General features: G+C 35.6%; 1 protein-coding gene across 1 annotated transcript; it reads left to right on the top strand.

Annotated features, from left to right (window-relative positions):
* The first annotated feature begins 242 nt into the window (after positions 1-242).
* On the top strand, positions 243-2,787 carry ftz (fushi tarazu). The gene is made up of 2 exons (XM_075313292.1): positions 243-1,222; positions 1,403-2,787. The coding sequence occupies exons 1-2, from the start codon at positions 358-360 to the stop codon at positions 2,002-2,004; spliced, it is 1,467 nt and encodes a 488-aa protein (XP_075169407.1). The 5' UTR covers positions 243-357; the 3' UTR covers positions 2,005-2,787.
* The last annotated feature ends 8,069 nt before the right edge of the window (positions 2,788-10,856 follow it).

Genomic DNA, 10,856 nt, shown 5'->3' with positions numbered 1-10,856 from the left:
GCATGTGTCAAAGTGTCATGCCAAGGATATTTATGTGCAATGACGAGCAAAACTGCGATATGTGCTGTTTTGCACCAACAACAGCCCAAACACAATGTGGGAAGGTCGTGTGCCACAAGGTCCTGGTAAACGATTCGTTGCGTTGTGAAACTAAGTGGTGTGTTCTGTTGAGATTTTTTTTGCTATATTAAGCAGGGCCAGCGGAGAGTAGAGCACATTCGCCATCACATCGTCGTCGTGAACACATCTCATCTATAGTTTAGTTTAGTTTCAAAATTCGAGAGAGAGAAAAATTAGTTAATTTTTAGTAGCTTCGTTTTGCACTCTCGAGTCTTCTAGAAAATAAAACGCGTCATCATGGCAGCTACAAATTTCTATGCCGATTTCTCCAATAACTCATCAAATATGTACCAATATGCCAATCACACCTCATACTATGATAATACGTATTATCATCATCAACAGCAACAACAAACATCAACAGCCAGCACTTGGAATCCTGCCACTTATAATCCCAATTATTCAGCCCAATATACAACTCAAGCTTTGGATGGATCTGCTGCTGCTCTCCACAATGACTACTACAATTATCAGAGTTCAATGGAGCCCATTCAAACACAACAATCCTTGATGCCCCCAACTCAACAAGAACCCAGCAAAGTTTCATTGAAACGTAAAGCAATTGAATTGGAAGAGCCCAAGCCTGAAGTTAAAGCTGAAGTTGAAGAGCCACCCAGTAAATTGAGAGCCCTCTTAACCAACCCAGTGAAGAAGTTGAAATACTCACCCGATTATTACTATACCACCTTTGAGAAGGTGAAGAAAGCACCAACTCCTACCAATGCCAATGAAATGTCATTGCCCAGCTCCACACCTCCCAACACCACCAACTATGAACAAGATTTCCTTAGTGCCAATACTCCTGCCTCCACACAACATAGCTCGATTTTATCACCCAACCGTAGTGATGTCGACTATTTGGATGTTTATTCTCCTCAATCTTTGAAAGTTACATCCAATGGTTCGAATAACTTCAAATCGGCCACCACTCCCTCATCATTGGTGGATGGCATCAGCACTCCACCCCTATCGCCCAACAATGAGAAACATGTCAGCCAAATCAATCAAACATCATCATCAGAGCCACAACATGAATTCAATCAACTGCTGTCAGCCAATGGCGATTACCATTGGTCGAATTGTGAAGATAGTCCTGCATCAGGTAGGTTTCATACCCAACTCATAATTTCCCTTAATTTTATGATGGATGGATGGAAAATATTTTCGGGGCTAGCTACCTGGCTGGCACGACCATATCTTTCAGACCCTTAAATAGAAAAACTTATAAACTTCTTGGAATCATATAAACTAATAAATGGTTATTTCTTTTAATTTCTTGCAGATTGCAAAGACTCGAAACGTACTCGTCAAACCTATACCCGATATCAAACGTTGGAATTGGAAAAGGAATTTCATTTCAATCGCTATATCACTCGTCGTCGCCGTATCGATATTGCCAATGCTTTGGGTTTGACTGAACGTCAAATCAAAATCTGGTTCCAAAATCGTCGTATGAAGTCCAAGAAAGATCGCACTTTGGAAGGACCCATGGAAGGACATGGCCTCAACTATCCTGCCATGCCCTTAGAAGCTAATCTCAACCCACAAGTTCCCTTTGTGGCAGGGCACCAAACCATGACTGCCTCGGCCACAACATCCTATCCCGGTTATTTATCTGCCGGGCCACAATCATTCCCTGCTGCTGCCTATCATCATCATTCCCATTCTCCTGAGCATTATGGTCAACAATATGAAAACTCAGCTCCTCATCATGCTACCACCTTCCCAACGCCAACACCGTCGCACCATCATCATCATCATGCCCATGCCCAATATTTGGCCGAAGCCCAACAATACAACTCTGCCCAACAATTTGCCTATGCCCATCCACAACATCAGCCCACAATGCCAGCAGGATCCAACCCAATGTATCAGTTGGCCTAAGCGTGAAGAAAGCCACGAAAGCCAGATTTTTTACCATTTGAAGGTACACCTAAGCAAATGGTCAACAAAGTCATTGTCGATTAACTTTCGAGGTTTGCCAGCTCTAGCTAGCTAGCTAGATTCCTGCCAGCATCGTTTTGGGCACTCTGGGTGGCTGGTATCCTACAGTGTCTACTCTCGGTTTGGACAATACCGAATCGAACGAAAAGACACTCTGCAAATGTAGGACAAAACCGTCAACAGAGCCTATGATCAGTATTAAGAGAAGAAGATGAGCGCAGGCGCAAATGCCAAATAGTGCAATATTTACTTGAAGCCGGCCACAAGGGTGGATAAACAACCAGCAGGCTATGGAAGAAGAAAAACTAAAATCCAAACACACACACAAACATACACTGTGCCACAGGAAGGAAGTAAAGACACTCTCCCTCATCAGCACCACACACACACGCACCCGTATCCTCGCGCTGTTTTTGATGGCTGTATCGCAAAAACCAATAAATTATGACTTTTGCCAGCATTGTTCACAGGGAATAGTTGACAAAAGGGACCAAATCAAATACACCACGGAAGGCATACCCATGGCAGGACCTGGGTAGCTAGCCTGGGGTTGTTAATAATCACCCTCACTGCATTCATGGTAGCATCGTCCATACACACTATTCGCATCTCCCCAAGAGTGCAAATCCAGAGTTTGTCCTTTTTTGCCAATGCATTATCATGTCTGAGTTTATAATCAAAACGTTTATCTATATCGCACCAATAATCAAAAATCTATTTTTATGCTTTATTAAATTTGTATTTAAGTTTTTAAGTATTACTAAATTATTTTATATAAGATTTTCTCACCCATTATTTATGTTTAAATAAAATGCCTTTGAAATGTATTAACTAAAAAAATCATTCGTTTTCTTTGCAAAACTTTTGGAATTGCAGCAGCTGTCATTACCCTAGTTATTGGTCATTGTCACAGTTCCAACAAACGTAACAAGCGTTTTGGGGAAACTTTATAGTTTTAGCCATTGTCCTTTTGTTGTTAATTTCAACATATGTGCAAATAGCTGCAAACGTTGATTAGGACTTGCCATAAGTCTACTTCCTAATACACATTCTATACGATTGGAAGTTCTATAGCCATCACTATAGGAAGAAGCGATTCTAAATTTATCTATGTGGCTTAGATTAAGACGACTTCTTAATAAACACTATCCGATTGACCATTTTATAGCCATCACCATAAGAAGGGGCAATTCTAAATCTATGCTAGTAAATATTAACCTTTTAATATTGTTGACAGTCGTAAAATTCCGAGGTAATATAAGTCAAGTGTTGTCCTTCCTTGTGTCTGTTTAGACCACTTTAGCTTTCGAGATCAAAAATATATCGGCTTAAAATTTTCACTTTATTTTTCATTCATTCCGTGTTATATTCGTTACGGAGCGCTTCGTCGCGTCTTCCTGAATTTTTCAAACTGAGAGACTGCTTGTAAAAATATATCGTATTTTTCAGAAACATTTTGCGTTATTCTATTCTTTACAGAATATTACGAAGGATATTCATATCATTACGGTTTTCAATTTATTGGTGGGAGTGATCATGTTTTTTTTTTTTATTTGAGGTTAAAGGCCAGTATTAAGTTGGCATTGTCGCGCTAAATTTAGCATTTTTTACGGTTACTTTTACAGAAAATAAACATTTTCAATTGTTGCATTGGATCATTCCCCATCAAGTTATAATAAAATTTGCATCAAAGATCTATAATTGTATACTTTTTATACCCTCCACCATAGGATGGGGGGTATATTAACTTTGTCATTCCATTTGTAACACATCGAAATATTGCTCTAAGACCCCATAAAGTATATATATTCTGGGTCGTGGTGAAATTCTGAGTCGATCTGAGCATGTCCGTCCGTCCGTTCGTCCGTCTGTTGAAATCACGCTAACTTCCGAACGAAACAAGCTATCGACTTGAAACTTGGCACAAGTAGTTGTTATTGATGTAGGTCAGATAGTATTGCAAATGGGCCATATCAGTCCACTTTTACGTATAGCCCCCATATAAACGGACCCCCAGATTTGGCTTTCAGAGCCTCTAAGAGAAGCAAATTTCATCCGATCCGGCTGAAATTTGGTACATGGTGTTAGTATATGGTCTCTAACAATCGTGCAAAAATTGGTCCACATCGGTCCATAATTATATATAGCCCCCATGTAAACCGATCCCCCGATTTGGCTTTCGGAGCCTCTAAGAGAAACAAATTTCATCTGATCCGGCTGAAATTTGGTACATGGTGCTAGTATATGGTCTTTAACAACCATGCAAGAATTGGTCCATATCGGTCCATAATTATATATAGGCCCCATATAAACCGATTCCCAGATTTGGCTTGCGGAGCCTCTAAGAGAAGCAAATTTCATCCTATCCGGCTGAAATTTGGTACATGGTGTTATTATATGGTCTCTAATGACCATGCAAAAATTAGTCCGCATCGGTGCATAATTATATATAGCACCATATAAACCGATCGCCAGATTTGACCTCCGGAGCCTCTTGGAAGACCAAAATTCATCTGATTCAGTTGATATTTGGTACGTGGTGTTAATATATGGCCTCAACCACCCATGCAAAAATCGATCGAAATCGGTCCATAATTATGGATAGCCCCCATATAAACCGATCCCCAGATTTGACCTCCGGAGCCCTTGGAAGAGCAAAATTCATCGGATTCGGTTGAAATTTGGTCCATATCAGTCCATAATCATATATAGCCCCCATATAAACCGATCCCGAGATTTGGTTTTGGAGCCTCTTGGAGGAGTAAATTTCCTCCGAGTCAGTTGAAATTTGGTACATTGTGCTAGTATAATGCCCCCATATAAGCGAACCCCATATTTCAATTCTGGCTCCCTACGTACCGTGCAAAAGTCCATATCGATTCGTAATTATTTGTAGACTTACATACCTTTTTGTCTAATATATACCACGTGTGGACTAACTCACAATTTAGAAAACGATTTAAGATACCACAACCCAAGTAATTCGATTGTGTATAACAGTCTTTCGTAGAAGTTTCTACGCAATCCATGGTGGAGGGTACATAAGATTCGGCCTGGCCGAACTTACGGCCGTTTATACTTGTTTTTACTGAATTAGTTTTGATTTTAGCGGCTAAACTCGAACTTAGTACTCACCTTAAGGAAGAAGATAAAGCCCTAAAGTAACATAAAATAGCCGTAACAATAGTTTTGTTTCAGTTGTGGTTTATTTCTCTTCAAGTGGTGTCACTCACAGTATTATTAGTCATCGGGTAGCACTTGTCTTTAAGAATGGGTTTACTCATAGAAGAGTTTCATGTGTTGCATATTTAAATTCCACCGAGCAGTATTTGATAAAAAATTTCAATAAAAATTTATAACATTTGAATTCGGAAATTCGATGTAAAAATGTTCCGACAATTCGTTATTGCTCACCTTCAATGAATATTTCAAATATCTTGACTCTAACAGTAAAAACAAGTAAAGAAAGTCTAAAGTCGGACGGGCGGACAACATTATACCCTGCACCACTTTGAAGATCTATAGATTTTCAATAGCATCTCAAATTCTTCAAATTTGTTGGGTGCTATATATAAAAGATTATGTTCTCATCATTATTATGTTCGTCATAATCGGCACTTGCATTTAAAAAATCGATAATATAAATAATATTAAAATAAAACATATTTTTTGGTTAAAAATAACACAAAAGTATTTATTTCATATAAAAAACAGAGAATTAACATGCACAACTATGCATTTCAATAATAAAAGTATAACGAATTAAATTAAATTTAAAAAATAATTAAATTTACTTACTAACTTTGATCTGCAAAACAATATGCCTACTAGAAAAAATGATTTTAAAATATATACTGATCGGCTCAGAGTAACCTCCTGAGTCGATCTAGCCCTTTGTGTCCGTCAGTCCATATATTTGTTGTTCGAACGATTGCGGTCGCAATTATTAACCGATTTTGATGAAATTTTGTTCTGAGCGTTTTTTGGCACATGGACGAACAACTATTGAATTAGGAAACAACTAAAAATCGGATCAAATTTAGCTATACACGCAAAAAAATAATTCTTTCCTCCCAAACGAAATTTTAGACAAACAAAGTTCGTTTCTCATTTGCTTTTCGTTGAAACGAAGTGTATTTGGAAGAAAAGTATATTCTTTTTGTGATAAACGTTTATTCTTTTCCAGGATGTAATAACAATTTAATAAAGACTAACTCAAAAAAATTTTTTTCTGGCTAATTGCATTTTTCCTCACATCTTTCTCACTTCCACGAAGTTTTTTATTTCTTAGCACCTTTTTCTGTAATACAAGCAATGTAGAAGAAATTATACGATTTTATAAATTTAAAATTTTTTTACCTTTCGCCAGGACGGAGAATCGAACTGCGGACCATGCAATTTGTAAGCCAACACAATATCCACTGAGCTATGTAGCCGTTATAGTCATCAATAGACAATTACCCATATAAGTTATATTTATATAGCATAGCTTGCGGCGCCCACGAGCCGATTAAACAAAGTTTATTTAACAGAAAAATACATTTAGTTGGGCACCGTGGTGCAGTGGTTGCTACGTCCGACTTGCATGCCAAGGGTCGTGGGTTCGATCCCTGCTTCGACCAAAGTTTTTTTGTTTTTTTTTACATATATTCCAGAGATGGTCGAAAGATTCCGAAAAAATGTTCAACATTACATTCTACTATATTAAATTTTACTATGAACTTTAAAATGTGTCTTATTAAAGACGTAAAGTCAGAAAAGAACAGTGTTTGAGATAAACGAAATGGACTGTGTTTTTGGTTCAAAAATAACTTTTTTTATTGAAAAAATAAAAATTTTGTACCAAATGAATTTTTTTGGTGATAAAAGTGTATACTTTTCGAAGCAATTCAAAAAACTCTAACAAAAGAAAAACGTTTTCGGTACACGTTTTCCAAACGTTTTTTTTTTCTTCGCGTGTAGTCGATCAACACAAAGTAATTTTTTAGGCGCCCTACAAGTACGCAAAATTGTATCGAAATAGATCGAAATAGATATATGTATCGCCCGGTTTGCTCAAATTTGCTCGTCTAATTAACATTTAGATATAGCTCTTTAATATATAAATATTGTCCGATTTTTACACATTTGAATTTTTTACCCACACTATTTGCGCGGTTTCCTTTTTTAATAATGAACTTATTATTAGTGCTATACTAATACTTTAGGTGCGAAATGTAAGAAATTTACAGGAGCTATAATGTAAGAAATTTATAGCAAAAACTTGAAATTTCGACGACTTCCAATAAAAATTCTTGAACGGAGCGAATATCGTCAATTTTGGGGTAAAAATCAAAAAATCGCCATCTTCTATTTTTTGAGTAAAAAATCGTCAAAATGCCGATAAATCGGCAAAATTGGCAGCCCTGGTTCTCATATACATATATTTAAACCTGAATCGATTTTGACAAAATGTTTTTAGACTCAAATGTCTCTAGACTCAAATTTTTAATCGGCTAATGCCTTGGGGCAGAGTACAATGTTAATAAAAAATATGGGCCTCTAAGGTCATGTATTTTAATGCGAATAAAAGATTAATATATTCCATTTTTGTCATCCAACGTTTCGCTGGGTGTTCCCAGTTTCTTCAGGGATGTTGTTTTTATTGAATCTGGCATTATATAATATAACACTTATTATATTTAATTTTACATCATAATTTCAACTGGATAGTAAAAAGAAATACACTTGCATTTTTTTTTTTTCGTCGGCATGAGGCAAACATAAAACTTTTAACTAATTGCAGAAAATATTCAGAATAATAACTGAATATCACATAATAAAAACAGTTGAAATTATGATGCAAAATTAAAAATAATAATTGTTGTAGTATATAACGCCAGACTCAATAAAAAAAACACCATCCCTGAAGAAGCTGGAAATACCCAGCGAAACGTTGGATGACAAAAATAACAATAAAAATTTTAAAACAATTAAAAAGGTCTAATCGAATATAAAAAATATGGAAAATCTAAGGCCAGTTTTAGGCAACTTCGCAAAAGTACATTTATGATTTATCGGTCAATAGATATGTAGAAAAGTTGAATTTTTACAAGTTTTCGACTTGTTGCAAAGAAAATGTAGGCATTTCCCTTTTTACCCAAATCGGAATATAATATATATGGTGGCTTCGTCCAAATCTGAGCCGATGTTGACCAAATATGGCACACATTTCTTAAATGTTAATTGTAGTCTCTGTTTCAAGTAAATCGAAGTGAACTACGGTGCTCACATGAGTCGAAATCAGGCGAAGGATACACATGGGAACTATATCAATATCTGAAGCGATTTCAACCAAAAAGGGGCATGCAGGGTTATAGTTTGATGGAAAAAATTGGAGTTCAAATCTGCATGAATGTTTTTAGTGCCATACGAAGTTCAAGATGGGCGCATTTCTAGTAAAATTTACAAATTTAAAGAAATAATTAACAATTTTGTGAGAAGTACGAATTTAGTAAATCTTTATTCTTCATTTGTGTATGATTTTTTCCCCTTTTATAGTTAATTTAACTAATGTACGCAAAATATTATTAGAGAAAAGGAAACTTTCTACAAACATAGAGGATTCACATTTTTGAGTGCACCTTTTATGCTGCCTGGTTCATGTAAATTTAGGTTTTGTACTTTAAAAAAAATCTGACGAGAAAGGGCTTCCCCTGCTGTGAAAATAAAAAAATATATATTTAAGTAGTTGCCTGCGAACTTGAAGATCACAAAAAAACTTTCAATTATCCACTTTCAATTAAACACTTCCAATTATCAACAAAGTGAGCCTCCCCGACTAGATATCGAAAAACCATATACTCTGTATTCATTTCATAAACCCTCCTACGTTCCCTATAAATTCCAAGCAAAGCGAAGAAGTTTAGATTTTTCAATATTCTACAGGGAAGTTTTCCTTCCTCGGACAAGATATCGACAAATTAAGTACACTACATTAATTTAATCACCTTCTCGCTCTTTTTCTATAAATTTCATGTAAATCGGAGAAGTTTATATTTTACTCTAAAAAAGATCGTCCCCTTTCCCTATCACATATCCATTAATCCCTAAAAATTTCGGGAAATGGGAAACTTTTCTTCATGTTTAAAATGTCGGACAATGGGGAGATTCCATCCTCTACCAAATATAGCAAACAATTTGGGGATTTATTTTCTGGAGGCCACACTCAACCTTCTCCGAAAAGTTCAAGAATATCGGGGAACTTTTCTTCAAATTTCAAAAAGTCAGGCAATGGTCTCCCCCTTCCCGTATAAATATCAAAAAAAAGAAAACAGGTACCCCATATAATATTTCCCCCAACGTCCTAACTTTCATATAAATCTGAAGAGTTTAGTTTTTTCACGAAACTTCAAAAAAAAGTCGGACGAAGGGGAAATCCCCCTCCCCGACTAAATATCGAAAAATAAAGTAGTAGTCTTTGTCCAGACGACGCCCCAACCTTCCCTGAAAATTTCAAGCGAATCGGAGAACTTAAGCACACCGTCGGGAAGCCTCTACCCGTCCACCTATAAAAAATCATATATCTCACAATAATTTCATAACTTTCTCACTCGTCCTCAGTAAATCTCAAATAAACCGGGAAAAATTAGTTTTGTTCACTGTACTTACAAGAGAGTCGGGCAAAGGGGAGGCCCGCCTGGTTCATGCAGACCTTTCTTTGAGGCGGCCTTACTAAATTGTCCCAGGATGCGTAATTTTACCCCGTCAATAACAAACCCATGTTAAAGTAAAATGTCCCTTTTCTACACCGAAAGAATACTCTTCATTAATTTTACGAAGAATTCTTCATTAACTAGTTTTCGTGAATTCTTCACTAAAACAAAAAAATTTTCATTCATTTTCTTAAATTTTACGAATAATATTTTACGAAATTACGAAACGTCTACGAAATATTATACATTAACTTTTCTCCGTAACAAATTCGTACTTTTAACGAAAATTTCTTTTGTGAAAAAGTTTTTACGAATTTACGAATTCTGCGCTAAAATTTTTTCATAAAAAGTGCGGAACATTTTCTTTGAAATAACGAAGAAGTTTCATTGAAATTGTAAAATTTCCCTTCGTGACATAAAATAGTCTTTAATAATGTGCTTGAGTGTATTCCTTTAGTCAATTTTTTAATGCATGTCTATGCTACTTCTCATTTGGGTGACAGCATGCTATGAATAAAAGTAAAGCAACCAAACTAAAATTTATTTAAAAAATTAAGATATAAAGTAGTGATGATATTTTTTGAACTTGTTACTACAACCGTGCATTTGGTTGTTTCGACTATAATTTTTTTTTTTTCTAGAAGTTCGAACATTTTTCACAAAAAGCACGAAATTGTTTCGTTAAAAGTACGTAACATTTTCATAAAGGTATTAAAAATGTTTCGTAAAATTTCATAAAAAAACGAAATTCTTTCATAAAAAGTATGAAACTTTTTCATAAAAAGTAAAAGCAAGAAAAATTTGGAAGAACTTTTCTTCGTAAAAAGAACGAAATATTTCGTACTTTTAATAACAAATTTCTTTGGTTGACAAATTTCGTACTTTTAACGAAATTTTTCGTTATTTTTACGAAGAAAATTCTTTCGGAATATTTTCCATTAAAGTCATAAAAATACAACTAAGAAAGGAAAGTATATAATCGAAAGTCGACTCCAAATTTTTAAAAATGCCGAAGAGTCAATTTTTTTATTTAGAAATTTCTATCCCAGCCCGACTAAAATTTCCATTCTCGTTTCCTCTCTTAGTACAGTCGAAGCG

Source organism: Haematobia irritans, chromosome 1, assembly GCF_050003625.1.
Source record: "Haematobia irritans isolate KBUSLIRL chromosome 1, ASM5000362v1, whole genome shotgun sequence".
In the NCBI taxonomy this organism is placed as follows: domain Eukaryota; kingdom Metazoa; phylum Arthropoda; class Insecta; order Diptera; family Muscidae; genus Haematobia; species Haematobia irritans.
The sequence above is the reverse complement of the archived record's forward strand: the minus strand, read 5'-3'. Positions and strand labels throughout refer to the sequence as shown.

What these genes read in the sequence shown, in the direction of transcription:
- ftz (XM_075313292.1), top strand. Translation starts at nt 358, where the DNA reads ATGGCAGCTACAAATTTCTATGCCGATTTCTCCAATAACTCATCAAAT. An exon ending in TGAAGATAGTCCTGCATCAG is followed by an intron (nt 1,223 to 1,402) that starts GTAGGTTTCATA and finishes AATTTCTTGCAG; the next exon opens with ATTGCAAAGACTCGAAACGT.